General features: G+C 56.1%; 2 protein-coding genes across 9 annotated transcripts in view; one reads left to right on the forward strand and one right to left on the reverse strand.

Annotated features, from left to right (window-relative positions):
- The window catches only part of IRF5 (interferon regulatory factor 5), a 46,820-nt gene extending 28,094 nt beyond the window's left edge, over positions 1 to 18,726 (reverse strand). Inside the window, exons 1-4 of one of the 5 annotated variants that reach the window (XM_054010454.1) lie at positions 18,659 to 18,726; positions 17,687 to 18,162; positions 13,924 to 15,038; positions 8,527 to 8,661 (exon numbers count right to left, since the gene is read on the reverse strand). The gene's annotated coding sequence lies outside the window, so the exon portion shown is untranslated. Of the gene's footprint in view, positions 1 to 8,526; positions 8,662 to 12,662; positions 12,757 to 13,469; positions 13,895 to 13,923; positions 15,039 to 15,583; positions 18,163 to 18,658 lie in introns of those variants that run through there. The other 4 variants (XM_054010368.1, XM_054010533.1, XM_054010611.1 and 1 more) reach the window with 4 other exon arrangements.
- Positions 18,727 to 20,013: 1,287 nt separating this feature from the next.
- The window catches only part of LOC128830317 (uncharacterized), a 31,404-nt gene continuing 26,704 nt past the window's right edge, over positions 20,014 to 24,713 (forward strand). For 2 of the 4 annotated variants that reach the window (XM_054016134.1, XM_054016136.1), the window contains exon 1: positions 20,014 to 20,392. In XM_054016134.1, coding sequence (XP_053872109.1) covers positions 20,322 to 20,392 — 71 coding nt within the window. In that variant the 5' untranslated portion in view covers positions 20,014 to 20,321. The remainder of the gene's footprint in view (positions 20,393 to 24,713) is intronic. The other 2 variants (XM_054016132.1, XM_054016135.1) reach the window with 2 other exon arrangements.

Here is a 24,713-nt window from a genome sequence, read left to right on the forward strand (position 1 = left end):
GGAACAGAAAAGGTCACCAAGTCACATCCCTCCCACTAGGGAAGGGTTAGACGGGCGCACTGAGAGACAACAGACCTTTGCGTTGTTGCTGTTGCTTTAAAAAATATCTGGTCACACTCCCTGCTCCACATCCAGCCAGCAGGGGGCGAAGTATTTTGCTAGCCACTCCGGCACCAGGGTAATTACACGAACAAAGGCGTCACAGAGGTCAAGTTACCAAGAGCACGCTCTGGAGGAGAGGTGTGTGAATCCAAGTGTAACTGGCTACTAGACACGGTGCTGAGAGCCGGTGCTCGTTGGAATATGTGGTGCAGCTCTTGCGTTTTGCAGGACCAATAAAATTTGCCGTGCTCTGCAAACGGCTTCCCAGACGGCTCTTGGCACAGAGCTCTGGCTGGGTGCGGTGGGATGGCTGCCGCACAGGGAGCCGGCACAGTGGAAACCAGCCTCGGCCCACACGGAAGGGTCTAGGAACGGTTGGTAAGAGAGGCCGGTGGGCAGCTGCTAAGAGAAGGAGTTGACGAACGCTGGAGAGTGCAAAATACAACAACAAAACCCTGGCCAGCCAGGGACGTCCTCAATAGGCTGCAGCCTGTGTGCATCTGGAACATCACAGCACCGCAGGGATAGCACTCTGATCTACTGCTCCACAACGCCCCATCCGTTCAGCTAAAGGAGACCCTCCACTCGCTGTTAGCAGTGCAAGGCCTAGGACACATGGACAAGCGGTTCTGATTCCATCCAGCAGGGGGCAGTGGCGCACACACACGCTAACCAGTTTGTTCCAGTGCAAACCCGCATCCAAGGGCTTTGCTGCTCAGAGCGGCGTAGCGGGCAACTGGCCTCCTGGGCGTCCCTTTGCGTCGGATGGTTTGCCAAGGGCGGCCCTGCCCGGTTGGTCAGACACCTGCCCTGGGAGTTCTCGCCACATGGCGGGGAAGGGAAGTGGAGGTTTCGAATCGGCGCTTAGTCACAACCAGAAGGGAAATGACACACGATAGGTGAGTCAACGTCCCCTTTTCGCCAGCAGAACCTTTCCGAACTCCAGCACAGAACGCTCTCCAGCGCCCCGTCCAGGGGCCCGGCGCTGCTGGCAGCCCAGCAGGAGCAGACGACGCGGAGCCCAGCCGGCAGCCCGAAGCAGGGGGTGTGTAACCATGGCCAGCTGCCAAACACAGGAGAAAAATCAGCCCCTTTCCCAATATTCCAGCTGTGACAGGCCCCGGCACAGCCCAGAAAGCAGCACGCTGCCTCTAGACACGGTCGCCAAATCTGGGGGCAAACCTGCATTGGCTCCAGTCAGAAGCATCCCTTCTAAACCAGCGCAAAACAGTGGTGCCGCTGCTTGGCTTCTCCCTCTCACCGGCCTGCCTCCTTTCTGTATCTCTTCAAGCTCTGAGCCGTCCCTGTTCTGCATCGGTCGCGAGATCCCCATCCCTGCACCACTGGAGAGACGCAGGAGACCTTGTTTCACATCACGGAGACAGTCACGCCCCTCCTGGAGCAACCCTTTAGAGGAGATCTCTTCCTCCTAAGCGCATCTATGATCTCGTAGCCTAGGCCAGAAATATCACCTGCCTATGTTCCACAGAGCCAGACGTCGTCCTTATGCTCCGTGTCTCCTGTCTCTCTCTCTTTCCTCCTCTTCTGCTCCTTTCTAGATCTTTCTGTCCAGCCAGGTAATTGCATAACTCACCATACCCCCCACACCGCCCTAACAACACAGTCACTTGGGGGCAGCTGCAACTGCCTTGCCCACTGGGTTTCTGCCTGGAATCGCCTGCTTTCACACAGGGCATTTCTGATCCGCCCAGGAGAGCAGGCAGAGGGAAGCTCTGGTTTGCTGGCAGATGGATATTGTTACAGCACCGGGACCCGGATGTTTTTGGAAAGCCGGGGAACCGAAACCATCAAGGCAAATAAATTACATTGAGAAAACAGATTCAAGTTTCCAGTTCTTCCATGCTCTCCGCACACAGTTCTCAGTCCCGACCCGCAGCCCCCTGCTATCCCAGCCCTGGGCTCCCCGCTTCCCCAGCTCTGCCAGCGCCCCTCACTCCCGACCCACAGCCCCCTGCTATCCCAGTCCTGGGCTGTCCATCCCCAGCTCTGCCAGTGCCCCTCACTCCCGACCCGCAGCCCCCTGCTATCCCAGCCCTGGGCTCCCCCCTTCCCCAGCTCTGCCAGCGCCCCTCACTCCCGACCCACAGCTCCCTGCTATCCCAGTCCTGGGCTCCCCACCCCCAGCTCTGCCAGTGCCCGTCAATCCCGACCCGCAGCCCCCTGCTATCCCAGTCTTGGGCTCCCCCCTTCCCCAGCTCTGCCAGTGCCCCTCAATCCTGACCCGCAGCCCCCTGCTATCCAGCTCTGGGCTCCCCTCCCCCACAGCTCTGCCAGTGCCCCTCACTCCCGACCTGCAGCCCCCTGCTATCCCAGCTCTGGGCTCCCCTCCCACACAGCTCTGCCATTGCCCCTCACTCCTGACCCGCAGCCCCCTGCTATCCCAGCTCTGGGTTCCCCTCCCCCACAGCTCTGCCATTGCCCCTCACTCCTGACCCGCAGCCCCCTGCTATCCCAGCTCTGGGCTCCCCTCCCCCACAGCTCTGCTGATGCCCCTCACTCCCAACACGCAGCCCCCTGGGCTCCCCACACATCGCTCTGCCAACAACTCAGTCCCAACTAGTAACCTCAGTTCCAGCCCTGAAGCTACCAGTCCCCCATAACTGTGGGTTTTTCTTTGTCGGGGGGCTTCGGCATAAATGGGGCCAGGAATGATCCTCAAGCCCTTCCCCCTCGTGACCTGGGATCCGTTCTGCATGGTGCTCAGTGAGCAGTTGGGTTTCCTGGTTGAAGCAGAGCGCGAACCCCGAACCCTGGGCGAGATTTCTGACTGGCGCTGGGAGCCAGCCAACATTTGCTCGGCGCTTTGGAAATGTGAAGTGCTGTGTGTGTGCCGGGTAACGAACACGAATTGACCGAGACAGTAAATATTGGCAGAGCCACAGGCAGCCAACGGCAGCACGCCCAGAGTTTCCGCAATCACAGGTTCGAATCTCGGCACGTCAGACTTGGCCCCTCAGCCTCCCCAGGGAACGGAGTCAGTGCACAGATATTAACGAGACCAGGGGTCAGGAGCCGGAGTCAGGCTCCAGCAACCTCAGAGTCGGCCACCTGATTGTGGGAACAGTGCCCCGCAGCAGTTTGGGGGCTGCTCACAGCATTCGCCCAGGGCTGCGATAGGACCTGTGCCTGTGGGTTGCCAGCCCCGCTCCTCCCTTGCCTCGCCTCACTGCAGGCGAGGGTAACCTGCTCTGACTCCCAGCTCCGATGTCTGCCTCTGGCTCTGCCCCGGGGCTCCAGTCCCGGTCACCAACTCCTGCTCTAACCCCTGGGCATGACCACCGCATGGCAGGTTTCATAAGAGCGAGAAGTTACTCCAGTCACCCTGGCTACGGGTTCCCCCCCGCACCTGGCTGTGCAGCCTGGCTGGCGGCATTTCGGTGGCGCCCCCTAGGGGCAGCTTGTGAGGGGTGCTGGGACGCCGCAGGATGAAAGGTGTCTGTAACAGGGCGGGGTGGGGGGGCTTTCGTGCGGACCCAGCCTGTTAGGAGCGTTCAAGTCCTGCCAATGCGGCTCAGGCCAGGCTGACTCAGTAGGGCAGGATCCGCTTGCTGACTCCACCCTCCCTGGCTGGAATCGGGTGCAGCTGGAAGCTTAATTGCCCAGGCAGCACCCGGAGGAACAGCCAGGGAGCAGGGCTTGATCAGACAGGCAGCTCAGGTCAGACAGGCACTGCAGGAAGGAGCAACAGGGTCTTGTGGGAAAGCAGGCCACAGCTGCAGGTGCAGGGTCCCCAAGCTGGGACTCGGAGCAATGGGTGGGCCCGGGTCCCCCTGCCGGCCGCTGGGGAAGTGGCACCGTCTGGTGAGCCGTGAGCAGGAAGACTGCCAGAGTCCATGCGTCAAGAGAGACTTTGGTACCCCTGGAAGGGGAAGCGTGCGATGACCTGGCCGGAGGGGCCAAGGCACGAAGAGGGAACACGTTGAGGTGCAGAGGATGGGAGGGACGCTGCCAGAGGAGGGCGCAACGCCTGGCCAGAGCTAATCCCCAGAGCAACCAGGAGGTGGCGCCAGTGGCGGCGAGTGGACCCAGTGGCAAGGGGGCACATTTGGAGGCCAGCTGAAGGCGCACATGCTCCGAGCATGGCCTGGGGGAATGGCTCGGGTCACTGGGCGGTACAGATCAGAGCATTTTTTTCTCGAGGGGCAGGACAGCTTGCTGATCACGGAAACCTGACAGCAGCGTCTCTACTGGCACACGCTCAGGGTCCCGTCAAACGCACTGGCAAGTCTTGCGGCCAAGCCCACAGACGTCTCTCGCTGCAGCCATTCACCTTAGGCCACGGCTCCACAGAAAATTGCGTCAACCTAACGTCCGTCGGCACGCGGCTCCCGCGGTTATTCAATTGTTTGTGCGTGTCCACGCGTGGTTCCTTGTGTCGGGATGTGCGCGCTCACCGGGAGCGCAGTATCGAGTCGACTGTCAGCGTGGGGCATCGGGGGATAGCCCCTGAAAGCCAGTGACAGTCGCGTAAGCAGCACGGGGAAGTGATGGGACTAAACAGGTGTAGAGAGGCACTTACGTCTCTACAAGCAGCTGACGTCAGCCTAACCACGTCGCATAGACCAGGCATTAGCTTGCTGGTTTCAAATGGGAGAAGAAGTTACAGGTCCAGGATGGGGGGGAAAAATATTCCTCCGGGCCAACCAGCAAGCAGAGATTTGCATGTGCTATCTGATTGGCTGAGAGGTGACCAATACTTTTGCTCTGGACGGGCTGCAGATCCGCGCGTTGCAATTCGAACGGGATGGCTCTTCCTCCCACTACGGCAGCTTCCCCTCCTGCTCTCTTCCCGCCTTTCTCCCTCCTGGGCAATTTAAGCCTCTGCTTGTTTCATCACACCCGGATCTCGGAACCCGGCCAGTGACATCACAGGGGTTGCTACAGCAGCAACCACAGATGTGACAGGCAGACGGGTGAAGCAACCGGCATGTGAGTAAAGAGACGGGAGCCGCACATTTGCAAGCTGGTTCTTCCTCTGCAAGGCCAAGCCCCACGGGAAACGAAAGGCCAAGCTCTCCCTGGAGCTCTGCCCCATTGCAGAAACCAGGTAAGGAAACAAAACCATCGCTCCCCAAGTGAGCTGATGCCACCTACAAGGAGAAACGCCATCCCCGCTTATCTGGGCACCGTCACTCATCCCCCCTCTAGGTCTCAGGCAAGCAGGGGTCAGGTGTCAGACCTGCTGCTGTTCCAGTCCTGGGGCTCCCTTCCCCTTCTTCATGCAGCGCACAGTCAACTTGTGGAACTCCTTGCCTAAGGAGGTTGTGAAGGCTAGGACTATAACAGAGTTTAAAAGAGAACTGGATAAATTCATGGTGGTTAAGTCCATTAATGGCTATTAGCCAGGACGGGTAAGGAATGGTGTCCCTAGCCTCTGTTTGTCAGAGGGTGGAGATGGATGGCAGGAGAGAGATCACTTGATCATTGCCCGTTGGTCCACTCCCTCTGGGGCACCTGGCATTGGCCACTGTCGGTAGACAGGATACTGGGCTAGGCGGACCTTTGGTCTGACCCAGTACGGCTGTTCTTATGTTCACAGATGTGCTGATGCAATACCCCGTTAGCCCAGCCTTGGGCCCCCTCTGCCCGTGCACCTCAATCCAGACCCTTGCTCCTGCAGTCCTGACCCCAGCCACACTCAGCCAATGCACCTGAGCCCACCAACACCTGTGGCTGCCCAATTCCTCTTCATAAGGACCTCCGGCGACCTTCCTTTGCGAGTGGAAGGCCTTGATTTTCCATTCCGCGCACCCGCCCACCTCCTACATTTGACAACAGGCTTTCTTTGTACTTAATTTGCAAGAGCCACGGAATATGTCAGCAAAGTAACTCAACCCCCAGCTCGCCCCATGTCCACACACAGGCATGAAGCAGGCTGGGGGGGGAGGGGAGCCCTGAGCCTGCCAGGAGGCTGTTTCTGGAGGGGGGAGGGGATGGAACCCCCAAATCCCTCCCAACTGCATCATGTGTGTGGGATTTGAACCCCGGCCTTCAGAGAGGGTGCATAAAAAACAAAGTATAAGACCCAGTCCCCACCTCCAAGATCCTACGCAGCAGAGCCACGCAGTGCAGGTGCACGGGCCCCTGGTGAGAGCATGGAGGAGAAGAACCCAGGGACGACTGGTGAAGGAACAGGGTTTGAGGGAGGGACACTGGGAAAGAGGAAAGCAAGTGAGTGGAAAGGAGGCGGGAGATGCAGGCAAGACAGGGCTCTGTAGGACCTTGGCCAGAGCTCAGATCTGCTGAGATGAAAGGCTAAGCTTGCAAAGACTTTCTGCCATCCGGCCCCTGGCTGATCCCCGGGTGCGATCAGGAACTGCCCCATTAGTATTGCCAATGAGACGTCTCATGGGGACTTCAACGCTGAAGTCGCAGGCACTGGCGCTTGCTAGAGACAGGATAGTCAGCTCTATGGACCCACGTTCTGATCTAGGCTGGCGAATTGTATGTTCCTGAGAATAGGACTGAGGGAAAAAAATACAGACGAGAGAGAGTCTCCCAGCAACGCTGGTTCAGAGAACCTGTCTGCCCGGAAAGCTGGATTCCATCCCCAGCCACCCTCAACCCCGCGCGGAGGTAGGTAAGATAACCGAGTGTGTGTTGCACTCAGACCCTCAGGTGACGAGTGCTGTGGCATGCAAAGCACCATCAGAGTCACAAGAGAGGGTGGCTCTTTGTTGAGTCCAGGCAAAACCCTCCCATGCAAACCAGCTCACACTCTACTGCCACTCTGGCGGAAAAGGCATCAGGCAAAAATTCCCTTGAAGGCTCTACTCACAAAGGTGGGTGGTGATTTCTCAGCCTCCCAACTGGCCAGCATCCCTGGTACCGTATGACATTCCAGACAGTCATCCTGTTCGCGCCAGCAAAGATTAATGCTGCTGGCATTTATTGGAAGCCCCTTTGATTCTTCCCGTAAACGAACATCTTGTGCACATGTTCACGATCGCTCTGTTTTAACCACACCCGCTACTTTGTTCAGGAGTAGCCAATACCCTCCAACGGAACATCAAGTATAATGTTATAACAAGCCTTGGTTAGTTTACGAGATCACAGAATCACAGGAGTGGAAGAGACCTCGCGAGGTCATCTAGTCCAGTCCTCCGCACTCATGGCAGGAGTGGGTATTGTCTACTACTGTATTTATCTTCTCCCAAAACTAAATGATCCCAATCTTTCCAGGCTCTTCCCCATGTGGAAACCCACGGAAACGAGCCCCAGAGGTGGCTATGTGAGGAAAGGGCAGACTGGCTGAAACGCAGCTAGCAGAACCCAAGAAAATATTTGTGTGCCTCATCTATTTTTCACAGTCAGTTTAGCCTCTCCAGGGCAAAGTTTTGTTCTGTGTTTGTACATAAGCTAACACAGTGTGGTCCTGCTCCCAGAGGGGGATTCCTAGGCATTATCAAAATACAGCAGTAATAATGGCATACTGACAACTTCTTTTTAAATTGACTAACTTCCAGAGAATTCCCATTTCTGATGGAGTCAAGTAGCAGAGGGGTAGCCGTGTTAGTCCGGATCTGTAAAAAGCAACAGGGGGTCCTGTGGCACCTTATAGACTAACAGACGTATTGGAGCATAAGCTTTCGTGGGTGAATACCCACTTCCTCAGACATGCGTCTGGGTATTCACCCACGAAAGCTTATGCTCCAATACATCTGTTAGTCTTAAAGGTGCCACAGGACTCTCTCTTGCTTATTTCTGATGGAGTTTCCTTTATACAGTCTGACCTGAGGTTTTTTTCTAAATTCCTTTATGAAAAAAGGCTACGTTTCTTTTCAGCAAGGAAAACACCAAGCAACTAATTGACCGTAAAGAGGAACAATGAAACTGACTCTATAAAGCCCCTGTAAAATGCCACGTGACAAAGTGCAAAGACAGAGGTTTGCTTTTCTGCAAACATCTCTCAGGTTTCCTAATCTCATGTGCTACTTGTAACTATCGTAGGGACAACATTTTCAGATAGATCCGGTTTTCAAGACGACCGTGTCCCTTTAAATTATTTCTTAAAGGAGGTGGAAGGCGGAGAAACCAACTTCATTAACTCCAGACTCTTGAGTTTTATCTCAATCCTTAAATCTTGATTCTGACCTGACCACAGTCTGTAGCTGGGTGACATAGTAACAGGTTGTTATTTACAACCCCTTCCCCCACCTGTTAATTAAACATGAACAATGATCTTGCAAGAACAGACAGACTCCACTCCCACATAGCCCTGCTCCCAGGTCTGAGCGGCAATTAACCATTCATAACCACATTGTTCTAGTCGGTAACAGCACTGCAGACACCGGGCCGAGATAAAAAACACAAGATCCACTACACCACTATCAATTGCTGCCTGGATGTTTCTCACTAGCGGATCCTTCATAAAGTTAATGTGCAAGAGACAAGCGGACTTACCTAATGTAGTTTCCCAGAACGGAAAGAGAGAAGTGGCAGCCCCAGACTTATTGGAAGCCCATGGAGGTCTGGCTTTGAATTCAAAGTCAGAGAGGGGAATTTGAAACGCGGGTTGGGGTTTTTTCTAACTTCAGTCTGTGAAATAAAAAGAAGAGAGACACTTCCTCAAATCATCAGAAATAGACATGGGTTTTCGGCTACCAAGCGTGAAAAATCCATAACTTTGGGAGGAGGAGCACGAACAGCCTAGCCATGTCGGTAACAGCCCCCTTCATTTCATATCGCAAGTAACCCCCGGAGACCTCAATCAGGGCCCAATGGTGGTAGGTGCTGGACAGACCACGCATCTTGCCTTGCCTTGGAAATCTTGCAAGACCAGATGCTCGGTTAAAAGGAAGGAATTCACATGCAAGCAACCAAACCCCAGGCAGGCAAGAGTGACACCCAATTTAGTGTGCAGTATTAAGCCTCTCACTTTCCCATAGGTCTGTGCCTGTGACTCAACCCTTTATAAATACCTAGGTAGAGAGAGGGAACTCGGATTAGCTGTTTTGCAGATGACTTCAGACCTTTGTAATAAAAACACACGTACATTTCAGACAATGCCAGCTACCAGGGAATCTATAGTGCAATCCCTGGGAGCAACGAAACCTTAACAGCAGCTGTCAATTAATACTGGCTTTCCTAGGCCATTTTATCCGAGGGAGAATTGTCCAGGAGAGCCTTGGAGGACTGGCCTCTGAAGTTTTGCAGGACTGAATACACTCCCCTGGGAGATTATATTAGGGCCACATTTTTCAGATCCACACTTAAGCAATTAAATACGTTTCCTTATTCAGGTGCCTAGACACCTATGTAGGTGTCTGGCTAGAAGCACGCAAGTTTGAACACTCACATCCACATAGCCCCTTTTTCAGTGTGTGACTCAGGTCTTCCTGCCCCTTTCTGCTGCAGCGGCCTGGCTTCCCCCACCCTCCAGACGTCATTCTGGGCTAGGGTTTTGAAAGGAACAGGGAAGCACGTTGTTAAAATGACAAACTCAGCATCCTGAACCGGCCTCCAGTGTGCCGCCCTGCCTGGGTCATTGTGTTCATCATTTCAGCCTCGCTGAAGGAGGGGATCTCCTCTTTCGCCACCTCGCTCCTGTATTCGAGGGATGGGTTTATTATCACAAGGAGAACTGGGCTCTGGGAGGGATGAACAGTTAACCCTGCTGCAACTCGTCCAGGGGCATGGTGAGCCACCTAGGCTGGTATGCTGCCTTTGGCAACGGCCAGGACCTGTTGCTTTGGAGAAAGGTAAACACCCCACCACTACTATCTCAGGGCAACAGCCATTGATAGTTTTTTCCTATCCTGCACTATTAGTTCTAGAGAGGCTAGGTGGCCAGGCCTAGGACATCCAATCTCGCCACCCTCAGCCAGTGCAGGATTGGGGGCTGCGTTTTTTTTACTGTCAACGACTGCTTTTGTTGACTGCCCGGATCTCGCTGTCACAGAGATTCCCCCATATTCATCCTAATTGTCACGATTTTAAAGGGAAGCTCCCAAACAAGAGGTCCCATTTGCATTGTTTTTTTTTTTTTAAGAAATCTCATCTCCTGGTTCCTAACAAGCCCCTCGATTGTTGGCATTGAGAGAGTTTTAAAAGTTGTTATTCATTTCCAGTTTGTTCGCCTCGGCCCAACCAATGCCACTCGTCTATTTGCTGTTTGTTTCGAATTCAGTGCCACGCTCTGCCTCTCTCGGACGGTGGCGGTTGACTACAATCCTTGTAGGGGAAGGTTAAAAGCCTGATGGGGTATCCTAATTTTGTCTTCATCGTCGCATTGAAAACTCCTTTGAAAACTCAATAAAACCTACACTGTCCGCCAGGGTCTTTATTAATTTAATCCTGTGACTCCTAGGTATTCGCCAGCGGACTGCCCGCTAGTTGTGTGTCAGCGAGCCTGGAAAATTAGCTTAACATGGAGAAGAAATGTTCCTCTGGGGGGAATTGGGGAAGGTGGGAACATGGCACACAGAGGAATAGGCACAAGGGGGAATAACCCAATTAAAACTCTTGCATTGGCTCTGAGAAGTTGGTCTAAAAACCCGCCCACAGTGCGGTCTCCTGCTACTCTCCCCACTTCCGCTCTTCATCTAGCATGGGGCTCTTCTGGGCCCGTCTCCACGGCAAGTCCTGCTCTCCAGAGCAGCCTGCCAGTCTGTGCCGCACGCCAATGGCAGCAGGAAACCTTTGGTCTTTATTCCCCACCTGCCATTTGGGGGGCGGGAGCTTCCTGTTGTTTGTACACAAGGGGTTTATGTGTAGACACAACCCCGGAGAGACAGAGAGAGTGTGTACATAAGCCTGCACAGATAGTGTGTAAACTTACACACAACTCGGCAGGGGGAGAGAGAGAGAGAGAGAGAGTGTACACACAACCCTGCACAGAAAGAGCGTGTACACACACACAACTCTGCAGAGAGAGAGAGAGAGAGAGCGTGTGTGTGTGTGAGTATACACACAACCCTGCACAGAAAGAGCGTGTACACAAACTCTGCAGAGAGAGAGCGTGTGTGTGTGTGAGTATACACACAACTCTGCACAGAAAGAGTGTGTACACACACACAACTCTGCAGAGGGAGAGAGAGAGAGAGAGTGTACACACACAACCCTGCAGGGAGAGAGCGTGTGTGCGCTGGTGTGCCCACACGCGACCCTGGAGAGCAGAGCGCGTTATCTCGGGGAGGAAGAAGCTGGCCTGAAGAGAAGTGAGCCCATCTGCAAGGTTTGTGTTTCCAGCACTCGGAGATAAACCCGCTTGTGCCGCACCTCGCTCGGATTAGCTTGAAAAAACAACAGCGGCTGGATCAAGAGCTCTGCGCTAATGACACCGGGGGTAGGGGGCTGCATCAGCGCCCACCAACCCCTCAGCCGGGGACCCACCTGCTTTCGGTTTCTCTCTCTCCCGCGAGCACTTTATGGTCCCGGTCCAGGAAACTTTTCACTACAATAATTAAAGGCGCCATTCCCTGGGCACCTGTGCCAGCCCCCCACCCGTCGGAGCTGACCCTGGGCACATGAGGAGCTGGCATAGGGAGGGGCTGACCCTGGGCAGGGGCTCACACAGGGGAGGGGCTCAGGGGCTGGCACAGGGCAGGGGAGGGGCTGGCACAGGTGAGGGGCTCAGGGGCTGGCAGAGGGTTGGGTAGGGGCTCAGGGGCTGGCACAGGGCAGGGGAGAGGCTGGCACAGGTGAGGGGCTCAGGGGCTGGCAGAGGGTTGGGTAGGGGCTCAGGGGCTGGCACAGGGCAGGGGCTCAGGGGCTGGCAGAGGACAGAGGAGGGGCTTGGGGCTCCCCCGGCAGGGAAGGGGCTGGCACAGGTGAAGGGCTCAGGGGCTAACAGAGGGGAGGGGCTCAGGGGCTCCCCAGGGGAGGGGCAGGCAGAGGGCAGGGGAGGGGCTGGCACAGGTGAGGGGCTCAGGGGCTCCCCCGGCAGGGGAGGGGCAGGCAGAGGGCAGGGGAGGGGCTCAGGGGCTCCCCAGGGGAGGGGCAGGCAGAGGGCAGGGGAGGGGCTGGCACAGGTGAGGGGCTCAGGGGCTCCCCCGGCAGGGGAGGGGCAGGCAGAGGGCAGGGGAGGGGCTCAGGGGCTCCCCAGGGGAGGGGCAGGCAGAGGGCAGGGGAGGGGCTGGCACAGGTGAGGGGCTCAGGGGCTCCCCCGGCAGGGGAGGGGCTGGCACAGGTGAGGGGCTCAGGGGCTCCCCCGGCAGGGGAGGGGCTGGCACAGGTGAAGGGCTCAGGGGCTAACAGAGGGGAGGGGCTCAGGGGCTCCCCCGGCAGGGGAGGGGCAGGCAGAGGGCAGGGGAGGGGCTCAGGGGCTCCCCAGGGGAGGGGCAGGCAGAGGGCAGGGGAGGGGCTGGCACAGGTGAGGGGCTCAGGGGCTCCCCCGGCAGGTGAGGGGCTGGCACAGGTGAGGGGTTCAGGGCTGGCAGAGAGCAGGGGAGCGGCGGGGACGGTCTGACCGGGGCTGGCGCACTCGGGGGAGGGAGTCACGGTGCCCCGGGGAGGGAAGGGGCAGCCCGGGGGGTGGGGGGCGCTGCCCCCAGGGGCCAGGCCGCTCCGGAGGGGCAAGGGGCGCGGCCGGGACTCACCCTGCGCCGGGAGGCTCCTGAATCCTCCTGCCGGGCTGCTCCCCTCGCTGCCCGGGGGCCGCTGTCAGCCGGGCCGGGCTCCTGACTTCGGCAGCAGCCGCCGCCCAGCACTTCCGCATGGCGGGGCCGCCCCCGCCGCTCAGCCGCGCCTCCCTGCCGGGCTTCCCAGGGGCCAGCCCCGCCTCGCCGCCGGGGGAGCCCCGCAGCCCCTCACCTGCCCGGGGAGCCCCGCACCGGGGCCAGCGCCGGAGCCCCTCACCTGCCCGGGGAGCCCCGCACCGGGGCCAGCGCCGGAGCCCCTCACCTGCCCGGGAAGCCCCGCACCGGGGCCAGCCGCGGAACCCCTCATCTTCCCGGGGAGCCGTGCACCTGGGCCACCTACCCAGCCCCTCACCTGCCCGGGGAGCCCCACACCGGGGCCAGCGCCGGAGCCCCTCACCTGCCCGGGGAGCCCCGCACCTGGGCCAGCCGCGGAGCCCCTCACCTGCCCAGGGTCAGCCCTTCGCCGCCAGGGGAGTCCCGCACCTGGGCCAGCCCCTGAGCCCCTCTCTTGCGTGGGCAGCCCCACACCTGTGCCAGCCCCTCACCTGCCTGGGCAGTCCCGCACCGGGGCCTGCCGCAGAGCCCCTCACCTGCCCAGGGAGCCCCTCCCCATCTAGGGAGCCCTGCACCTGGGACAGCCCCGGAGCCCCTCACCTGTCTGGGCAGCCTCACACCTGGGCCAGCCCCATAGCACCTCATCTGTGCCAATCTCTCTCCCTAGGTATCCTGCCTTGTGCCTCCTGTTGATCTATGCCAACCTCTCACCTGCCCAGATAGCTGAACTGGGCTGACTGAAACATGAGTTTCACCTGGGTGGGGGGGCTATTCCCTGGATGGACAGCCCACCCACTCCAGCCCCTCATTCGATGACGAAGCTTCTCTTGTGCAGCGCTTTGTGTGCCTGGGAATCCTTGCCTTGCCAGCCCTCCTCAACCCTGGAGAAAAGGGCTTCTCTTGGCCAGCTGTTGACCCGTCTCTTCCAGGTACCTTCCTCCAAGCTCCTTCCCAAGTGGAAACCTACATGTGGCTCATTGGCATCACACTCTTATTAGTAAACCCAGCGAGCCCAGGCGGGCTTGGGTGAGTCTCTCCCATTGGGATAACACTTCCTCAGGGAAGATGTACAGCATTTAAAATGAGCTTTTCAGGAAGTGCAGAAGCTGCCTACGAGGAGGAGAAGCCAGCCAGCTACCCGGGGACCAAATGCCCTGAGGTTTACCAATTGGTCCAGGGGCCACCGTTTAAGAACAGCTGTGCTGCAGCATAACCCAATGGGTGCTCCAGGGAGATGCTCTGCTTCGGAGAAGTTAAGCTGAGGTCCCGTTTTCCAGCTGGTGTCCCTCTCACAAGCAGCTGTCCAAGATCTTGTGGCACTTTTTAGAAAGAGGAAGGAACCATACAGCTGGTGGCATTTTTAAGCATTGGCCAGCCATTCTCCCTTGGCTCTGGGTGTGAGCTGTTGTTGAGTCCAGTCTGAGCCTGAAGTGCGTTAGAGAGGACCCAGTGCGTGCTGTGTCCCACCCACGCAGCAGTCACCTGGTGAAGTGAAATTGACCCGATCAAGTTCTTTTTAATCCTGATGTCAAAACGTAACCGCAAAATGAGATTTCCACGCCTGCCATCCTACACAAAGGGGAATGGAGTGATATCCCTCTCTGCTGGCTGTTCAGCATGTGGCAGGGATCTGGGGCTCAGCAGAGAATGGAACTAAACCAATTTCTTCACTCCGTCTTCTTTCCACACTTCCCTGCAAGACAAGACTCCCCTTGGAACATACTCCTCTAAAAGCAACAAGCTGGAGCTCAGTTCTAACGAACAAAGCAGAATTCTGATTGGCACGGTTTAAAATAGTCCCGCCTCTCCCCAAAGAGTTTTTGGTAGGAAATGGTAGTTTTTTTTAGGTAAAGCATTTTTGAAACTGCTAACCAGGAGCCTCCAGACACCCGGATTCCATGAAACCACAGCTTCAAATCCCAGCAGGGTTCGCCTAGCTCTTCATCCTTCCAGCCAAGGTCGATAAACGAATGAGCTCCATGCAGTTTACTGCATGAAGGTCTTTCCGATGAGACCTTGAGTGCCAATACCCTGTTTGTTCTATGTGTGTATTCAGGATTCCACGGCACTTTTGATGAGTAGGGTTTTTGTCTAAAGTCATTGGTCCAAAATTCTCTCTGTTGATTGGTGTCCCAGATTCCTGACTCACTTTCACAGCAGGGCAGCTGTATTTCGGAGCAGGATATTCCCAGCTATTCCTGCTGGTATTGTAGCAGCAGCAGCGATAGGTTGCACAGTGTTTCCACACACCAAACCGTGTTGTCAGTCACTTGTAAATATCTGAAACCAATTGAAAAGTTCCACAGATATGTAAAATATTCATTTATTTGATTTTATCAGCTTCGCCTGCATGGGTGAGGCTGATCAGGAATGGTATTTAATTTGGATAAAAGGTTGGGATTTAGCCCAGGGGATCTCTGACAGTACCTGAGCTGTTCCACAGTATTGTGTCAATGAATTTAGTCATCAAACCCATTCCAGCTGCTGAGATAGACACATGAAAAAAACCTCCCACACAAGCTGCAAGTCTCCAGTTTCCCCATAGACAGGGCCGGCTCTGGCTTTTTTGCCGCCCCAAGCAAAAAAAAACCAAAAACCTGCGGGGTGGCCGGAGCCAGGGTGCAGAGGGACTCCCTGCGCTGCAGACGTGCCCCGGCTAGCAGGGGGGAGAGAGCGGGGGGAGACAGAGAAGGGGGGCGGCCAGGGCTTCAGCGGGGCGCTTGCCACGCGCCCCGATTGCTGCACCGCCTGCCGGGAGGGCTCCCCACCGCTCCGGTCGGCGGGGAGGGAAGGACGCGGGCTGCCCTGCCGGGCTTGCTACAGACCTGGCACCGGCTGGGACAGATGGAGCACAGCCTGTTCCCAGTAGGGCGCTCCCCTCCTCTGTACCGCCGCCCCCTACAGGGCGGCTGGATCTGCGAACAAAACAAAAAACAAACAGAAAGCGGCCGTGCCGCCCTAGAATTGGGCGGAATGCCGCCCCGTAGAATCTGCTGCCCCAAGCATGAGCTTGCTCGGCTGGTGCCTGGAGCCGGCCCTGCCCGTAGAGATGCTAGAAATACTAGACAGACAGTCATAGACTTTTATCTCCTTTTTTTCAAAGGTAATGTTGAATTTAACATAGATATTGGCTTGATGACAGGGAATCAGGACTCCTGGGTTCTGTTCCTAGCTCTACCGTTGACTTGCTGTGTGGGTCATTTCTCCTCAACATGCCCCCTCAAATGGGGGTGATGTAAAGCACTATGAGGTTCACAGATTTTAACACCAGAAGGGACCGCTATGATAATCTAATCTAACCTCTTGTGTAACATGGCCGCAGAATTTCATGCTGTGATTCCTGTATCAGGGCCAACAACTTGTGGTTTAACTAGACCAGGGGTCAGCAACCTTTCAGAAGTGGTGTGCCGAGTCTTCATTTATTCACTCTAATGTAAGGTTTTGCGTGCCAGTAATACATTTTAATGTTTTTAGAAGGTCTCTTTCTATAAGTCTATAATACATAACTAAACTATTGTTGTATGTAAAGTAAATAAGGTTTTAAAAATGTTTAAGAAGCTTCATTTAAAATTAAATTAAAATGCAGAGCCTTCCGGACCGGTGGCCAGGACCTGGGCAGTGTGAGTGCCACTGAAAATCAGCTCGCGTGCTGCCTTTGGCACACATGCCATAGGTTGCCTACCCCGAACTAGACAAAACCTATCTCCTCTTTAAAAGATGTCAAATCCTGATTTAAAGACTCTAAAGCAGGGGTCTCAAAGTCCCGGCCCACGAGCCGTCTGTGGCCCGAGAACCTCCCCACTGCGGCCCGCGGAGGAGAGATGCATGCAGCCATGCTGCGCTGGTCCCCACAACTCCCATTGTCTGGGGGAGAGGGACAGAGATACCATCACTAGTTGCCGGGCAGAGTCAACCATGGAGGCAGCATCATTAGTTGCTAGGCGGAGTCAGCCATGGAGGTGGCATCACTTTTTTCCACAATTAATATAAACAAGTCAAAATACGGAACACAACTATCTGATGCACCCCTTGGTGCAATCCTGGAGGTTTCAACTGCTCAGTCACTGAGGCCAAGCATCAACAAACCGACAGAACTGAAGCGTTGCCAGGTGTCTGGCAAACACTAACAACTCTCTGGCAGGCAAAGAATTGTATAACGTTGTATGATCGTTTTATTATTTCTAAGAAATTCAAAATAAAAAATACAATATAAACGTTTTCTGAACACCATCTTCAGTCACATTATTGGCCTGCTGGGAGGATTTGAGGACTGGCACTGGCCCTAAAGTAAATTGAGTTTGAGACCCCTGCTCTAAAGTGTCCAGTATTTATTTATTGTGATTATTTAACAAATCCATAATATTTTGATTGCTGGCTGGGACACTAAGTGGCATGTAACTAAGTCATGTGGGAGAAATTAAACTGGAAAATAATTAGTCTTGGCAGAATTTAACTATTTTATAATTTTGACTGATATCGATGTTTATTTTTAAGCATTTTTTTTAGATTTTTCCCATTTAAATTTTCAGTTGTGGGAAATTATGGGGGTGTGGGGGGAGATCAGACTAAGGACACTAGACACTGATATTCAAAAAGGAAAAGCTTTACAAACTGTTAAAACACATTGTCAAAATCATGTCAAAACATACAAATTAAATATCCTTAAATCAATAAATCACACCTGTTTACTATTCATACGCTAGTCCATTCGTAACAAGCCTCATTCAAAATTCTAAATCACAGAAAGTTCTCAAGCAGCATTTTTCTTACATTGCCTGTCTGTACATTTCTATTGTTATTGATGAAAATATTTTTGTTCTCAGTTTGGGTGTGTACAGGGAATTGGAGGTTTACCAACATCAACTAATAAAAACCAAATCCTTCCACACCTAGGAATAATGAATGAAAAGTTACAGGATACAACTTACAAGGCCTAGATGTTTGGGGACCTCAATTTGACACAGCCATCAGACTAGAGGATGGATACATGCAGCCAGCCTGGTTGGGGGTCTGTGATATGATTAAGAATAATTCACTTCATGAGGATTGCTGCTCCTGTCATATCCCTTTTCTGTTTTTGGTCCTGACTTTGCAGTCCTACCTCTAGTTTGCGCCCTATTTCAGTGTCTGGTTATTGACACCTGGGGTATTTAGATTCTGGACTTGGGGCCGGAGCCTGCATCAGTTAATATTAATGGTAACATCCCTACTGACTTCAGTAGGGCAGGGCCTTGATGAGTAGCTGGTGTGCAGTAGTTCCCTGAGGGCAGCTTCCCTGGTGAACATCACCAAGAGTGTCATGGCTCCAGGCGTCATCACGTCAATCCAGCATTACAGGGATGGGCTCTGCAAGCATCAGTGCTGCTGCCACATGCTGGTGGAGCGTGCGCGTCACATCCACTTCCTGTCCAGAGAGGGTAACAGCCTGATACTCCCAGCAGCTAACGGAGCTGCTCCCATAGCTCGAGTGAGACAGGTCTGGGCTGAAGGAGCCAGGCTGCAGTGCCACCAATCCTGGGATCTCCCTACCCCTGTCCTGGGCCCAGGACCCCCAAGTCCTCTGGCTGCGCCTGTGCCCTCCCCAGCCTTGCACCCCCAAGCCCTATAGCTGGGCCCTGCCCCCCTCCTGACCCTGCACCCCCCGTCCTGTACCCTGCACCCGCCAGCCCTGCCCAGTCCCCTGCCCAGCCCCCCCAGGCCCTGTAGCTGGGCCCTGCCCCCCTCCTGACCCTGCACCTGCCAGCTCTGCCCCCCCCCCCGGCCCTGTACTCCTCAGTCCTGCCCCACCCCCCAGTTCTGGCCCCGCCCCCTCCTGGCTCATCCCCCCCAGGCTCTCTGGCTGGGCCCCGCCCCCGGCCGGTCCCGCCCAGACCCTGGCCAATGCCGAGCCGCGTACCCACCATGCACCTGGGCTCTCGCTCGGAGGCGGGGGGATGCCGCGGGGAGCAGGCGCCTCCCCGGGTTTCTCTGGGCCGCCAGCGAGGGCCATGAAAATGTCCGCGGTCCCTTTAACATCTGTCCCCGCCCCTCCGCTTTTCTCCGCTCCCATTGGTTCGCCTCCTGAGATCGCTCCGCCCCCTGCACCCAGCCCGGCTCAGCGATTGGCCGCCGCGGGTTGGTCATTTCTCACGGGGAGCCGCCTGGCGCGGGCGGCCGTTGGGAGCGGACTGGAGCTACGTGCGGCGGTTACCCGGCAGCCCCGCGCGCCCCTCGCCAGCCAGCGGCGACAGGCCCGTCCACAGCCCCGCCCCCACCCCATAGACAGCTCCTCCCCCGCAGGCACAGCAAACCTCCCCGCCCCACAGCGCCCCTCCCCCACAGCAACCCCCCCAGACAGCCCCGCCCCCAGCCTGTCCTGACAGAGCCCCTCCCCCCAGACAGCCCCGCCCCCAGCCTGTCCTGACAGAGCCCCTCCCCCCAGACAGCCCCGCCCCCAGCCTGTCCTGACAGAGCCCCTCCCCCCAGACAGCCCCGCCCCCAGCCTGTCCTGACAGAGCCCCGAGCCCCTCCCCCCATAGCTCCGCCCCCAGCCTGTCCTGACAGAGCCCCTCCCCCCAGACAGCCCCGCCCCCAGCCTGTCCTGACAGGGCCCCTCCCCCCCAGACAGCCCCGCCCCCAGCCTGTCCTGACAGGGCCCCTCCCCCCCAGACAGCCCCGCCCCCAGCCTGTCCTGACAGAGCCCCTCCCCCCAGACAGCCCCGCCCCCAGCCTGTCCTGACAGAGCCCCTCCCCCCAGACAGCCCCGCCCCCAGCCTGTCCTGACAGAGCCCCTCCCCCCAGACAGCCCCGCCCCCAGCCTGTCCTGACAGAGCCCCGAGCCCCTCCCCCCATAGCTCCGCCCCCAGCCTGTCCTGACAGAGCCCCTCCCCCCAGACAGCCCCGCCCCCAGCCTGTCCTGACAGGGCCCCTCCCCCCCAGACAGCCCCGCCCCCAGCCTGTCCTGACAGGGCCCCTCCCCCCCAGACAGCCCCGCCCCCAGCCTGTCCTGACAGAGCCCCTCCCCCCCAGACAGCCCCGCCCCCAGCCTGTCCTGACAGAGCCCCTCCCCCCCATAGACAGCCCCGCCCCCAGCCTGTCCTGACAGAGCCCCTCCCCCCCATAGACAGCCCCGCCCCCAGCCTGTCCTGACAGGGCCCCTCCCCTCATAGACAGCCCCACCCCCAGCCTGTCCTGAGAGGGCCCCTCCCCCCCAGACAGCCCCGCCCCCAGCCTGTCCTGACAGGGCCCCGCCCCCCTAGACAGCCCCGCCCCCAGCCTGTCCTGACACTGCTCCTCCCCCATAGGACTACCCCAATCTCTTCACTCCCACTGCCCCTGGCAGTTCCAGCTCCTCCCCCGCTCCAGACCCCCGCATCCCAGCTTAGATCACTCCAGGCCCCTTCCACTTCCTAGGCCTGCCCAGTACCTGCTTTTGCCCTCTCGGGACCCCTAGCCTCTTAGCCTCAGCTTCACCTGCCCCTCCCCCATTTCCTTGCTGTAAGTCCTTCCTCTAGTGCTAGGCCCCTTAAGCCCCTGGAGATTACCTTCTGCCCACTTCAGTTGCCCACCTACAACCCCAGCTCCATGCCCTTCTGCACTTCTAGGCAGCTACCAGAGCCTTCCTGGGAGGAAGCGGAGGCCAGGCCTGCCACATGGTACGTACCCCCAGGAATAACCTTCGCAGGAGTAGCATGGCATTTGGCTCTCGGTTTATGAACTGTTCCCATGCATGGGGGAACGCTCTCATCTGTGCCTTTAAAATAGGGGCCACAGGGACGTCAACCGCTTCCAGGAGCAGTGTGGAGCCTGGGCAGGTAGGGAGCCTGCCTTAGCCCTGGGTCCCCGCTGCACCGCTGACCAGACTTTTAACAGCCCAAGCAGCACTGCCACCAGGGTCCCTTTTCGAGCGAGCATTCCAGTCGAAAACCAGACACCTGGCCCCGTCCCTCTTCCTGGATCTCTGCCCTGTGGGTGCGATGGTGCAGAACTCTATGATTTGGCGTGGTGCTCATTTTCTGATGCCAGTTCATCCCCCTGAGCTGGGAGTCCAAGCAAACCCCAAACCAAAACGTCTCCAGAATAATCCAAATTTTGCTTGTTTTCTAGTGGAAACACTCAGTCAGATCTAGGGCCATGTGAAAGTTAGTACATGTTCACTTTACGGTTCACCTGCATCGTTGCTGAAGAGTCTGCCAAGGATTCAGGGTTATGGGGGAAAAGCAGGAGAGGTGGTGTCTGTATACGGGAGAAGGAATCAGCTCACAAAGTTGGTTTGCGCACAGTAATGTCCAAACTAACAGTAACTTGTTGTCCAAAATCCTTCACCTGAAATAACTAACTGATCTGAGGAAATAGAAGTAGCTAGATTTGGAAAAAGAGAATAAGGCAGAGGCTGTGACATCTCTTACTGAATCAGTTCGCTATTGTTGCATTATATGGCCTATGGTATTACGACCCATGCAATCACTTCCAAGTCTGCATTATAATTCGTGATGCTGATTATTAGTATTAGTGGCAGCAGAGTGCTTCTCCGGGATCATTGAAGTGAATAGAGGAAGAGTGGGGAGTCACATGGAAAAGTAGCCAGAAGTGTTTTAGGAAGGTGGCAGCTAGTGGTGGCAGAGCCATTAGGGAGCTGCCTAAAGAAGGTGAATTCAAGGTTTACCCATTCCAGGGCTGCATTGACAGCTTGTCATGAGCCTGTTGGCTGCATTTTCTTTTAAGTGCAAACCATGATTACCCTCATCTTTAATACAGAAGTGTGCCCACGGAGACTACGTATCTCAGCACACAATGCTCAATTTTAATTGAGCAGGTGTGTACTTGTGTTGAGAAGAGATGTATGTTGGGACCCTGTCTCCAAAGGCTGCACTTGTTAAAGTAGGGTTACCATATTTTGTGCCTCCTAATGGAGGACACTCCCGGGGGGCCCGGCCCCGCCCCCAGCCCCGCCCACGCCCCCCGCCCCAACTCCGCCCCCTCCCAAAGTCTCCGCCCCCTCCCCTGCTTGAAGCCTGAAGCAGGGAAGGGAAGGGAAGGGGGGGGGGAGGAGGGAGAAGGAGGCGCGGCGCGGCCCAGGCTGGCCCCCGGCGGCTCCAGCCTGGGTCGGCTCGGGCCCTGGCCGACCACCCCCGGCGCACCCCCCGGCTCCCAGCCCCGCGGCCCGGCTCCCGGCTCCCCGACCCCGGCCCGGCTCCCGGCTCCCCGACCCCGGCCCGGCTCCCAGCCCCGCGGCCCGGCTCCCGGCTCCCCGACCCCGGCTCGGCTCCCAGCCCCGCGGCCCGGCTCCCGGCTCCCCGGCCCGGCTCCCCGACCCCGGCCCGGCTCCCCGACCCCGGCCCGGCTCCCGGTTCCCCGACCCCGGCCCGGCTCCCAGCCCCGCGGCCCGGCTCCCGGCTCCCCGACCCCGGCCCGGCTCTCGGCTCCCAGCCCCGCGGGCCCGGCTCGGCTCCCAGCCCCGCGGGCCCGGCCCGGCTCCCAGCCCCGCGGGCCCGGCCCCGTGGGCCCGGACCGGCCCGGCACTGCGACCCTGGCCTGGCCTGGCCCCCGGCCCGGCTCCCGGCCGGGCACCATGCCCCCGGCCCCGCACAAAGAGGCCCCGGCCGAGCCTCCCGATTTTCCCGGACATGCCCAGCTTTGGGGGATTTCCCCCCGGACGGGGATTTGAGCCCCCAAAAGCCGGACATGTCCGGGAAAATCCGGACGTATGGTAACCCTAGTTAAAGGTAAAAATGACTAGTCAAGGGAAAAATTTATAAAACAGCTAAGAAATAAATGGAGATATACCTATCTCATAGAGCTGGAAGGGATGCTGAAAGGTCATCAAGTCCAGCCCCCTGCCTTCACTAGCAGGACCAAGTACTGATTTTGCCCCAGGTCCCTAAGTGGCCCCCTCAAGGATTGAACTCACAACCCTGGGTTTAGCAGGCCAATGCTTAAACCACTCATGCTGTGGGCTGTCCCCTGAAGACATGGACAGAATATCTCTGAGATCCCAGGTTCCAGTTTGTGCTTTAGCTAACATGGGTTTGGTTCAATAAAATGGCATCACACTCGCTTTTAATCACAGGGAACATTTCTGAAGTTGACCTGCTTGAGGGGACTCATATCGGGAGAAGCTCCTAGTAATTCCCTTCTCTTAATGTAAATGTGAAATCTTTTGGGATGGGTTTTGATGATGATACCACTTATTTTCTTAAAAGAACTTTCCAAAGTGAATTTTGTGTTGGTGAAAGATTGACAGCCTTCTGGCTGATTGACAGCCCCAGTGAGTTGCTGGCCTTTTAATCCTGAAGAAGAGCTCTGTGGAGCTTGAAAGTTTGTCTCTTTCACCATAAGAACAGCCATATTGGGTCAGACCAGTGGTCCATCTAGCCCAGTATCCTGTCTTCTGACAGTGGTCATGATCTTCCTCTCTGTTGAGACTGCCTACAAGGGGACTAAATAGTACCAGTAGCGGTGGTGTATTTTGTACTGATTCCTGTTCGCATCAGTGATTTGCTGTTTAAAGGCAAAATCCAGTCCCCTTTGCTAAGAGCTCTGGAATATTTTGTGTGTCTCCTAGGTTGTCCTCTGGCTTCCTACTGTGCCAGGAGAGGGTTATTGAGCAGTGACTGGGGAATGAGATGTGGCTGCTGCCAGGATAGTTTGTTGCCAGTGTCCTTGGTTGACTGTCTCATGGCAAATCTGTCGGTTCCAAGCTGCAGCCTTTTTAGTACATTTTGCTTCATGAACTGCTGGGTTGGGAGGACTCTTCTGAGACTCAATGAGAATCCTCCACCCAGACTTGACACAGGCTGAGGGCTAAACCCCTGTTTGGGAGGGGAGCTCCGAGCATTTGTCAGCTTCACAGATCTAGTCAGACTTGAAATGTGGGAGCAAACTGCCAGAGTAGGTGGAGAATAGAAAACCACAGGTAGACTGGTCCTTTAGAGAATGGGTTTCATGTCCACCTACTCCCACCTCAATGCATTCTAGAGAATGGGTTTCATGTCCACCTACTCCCACCTCAATGCAAGCTTCCACCTGTCTTTCATTTAGGACAATAGCATCCATTTGATGGAGGACTGGAAGAAGAGGTGATAAGAAGGTAGCATCAGGTTAGTTTGGAAGGAGGAAATGAGGGAGAGAAGAAAGATGCGAGAGTTTGGGGGCTGGGGAGAGTTTGGGAACAAGAAGGTGAGCAGGGGCTAAAAGGCATTGTTTCCATTGAACAAGGCATGTTGAAGGGATCTCTGTGGAGCTGCTGTTCCCTCCATGGAAGTGTCTGTGCCCTTTACAAGTTGTGCCATGCTGCTCTTTTCAAAGCTACTCAGAAATTGGAGCTGGAGAAGGCCTGTTAGAGCATCCAGCCCCTCTTCCAGACAATGCGGGATTGTTTCCTGTGGCACCATTTTTTTTTTTTAGTGTTTGTCCAGTCTTAACTATAACAACCCCAGGTGATGGGGTTTCTACCACTTTCCCTCTGGAGACTCTTCCACAGACTAAAAGATTTTGCTTTCATGTATTTTCTCCTTCTATTCAGCCTGGTTTCCTTTTCTTAATTCCATCCCCTAGTTATACCCTCTTGGGCACCTTAAACGATCCCTCTCCGTCCTTGGTAGTGACATCCCTCAGGTGCTTATGGACCTTTCCATGTGAATCCTATCGTCTGGCCTTCGTTCAGCTTTGTTTCTTTTCTCCCTCAAGCTTGTCACTCTTTCCAGTAAAAGAGAGAAGGAAAGTATAATAGAAACGGCATTAGATTTCTCCCTTTTCTTATATACTTACAGGACGATTAATCTGATATCTACATATCTGATTGCTCCCTGTCAACTGACCTGCAGGCCTCCCGCTGAATTCTTAGATGAGAATAGGCTACTGTTTAGTGAAACTTTCCAATAACTGCCAACTTCAGGCAAGAAAATGTCGGACTTGGCTGCATTCTCTGCAAGGCATGAATGTCTGTGGGGGGTGGCAGGTTCTTGCCACTTTACC

This window comes from Malaclemys terrapin, chromosome 1, assembly GCF_027887155.1.
Source record: "Malaclemys terrapin pileata isolate rMalTer1 chromosome 1, rMalTer1.hap1, whole genome shotgun sequence".
Taxonomy (NCBI): domain Eukaryota; kingdom Metazoa; phylum Chordata; order Testudines; family Emydidae; genus Malaclemys; species Malaclemys terrapin.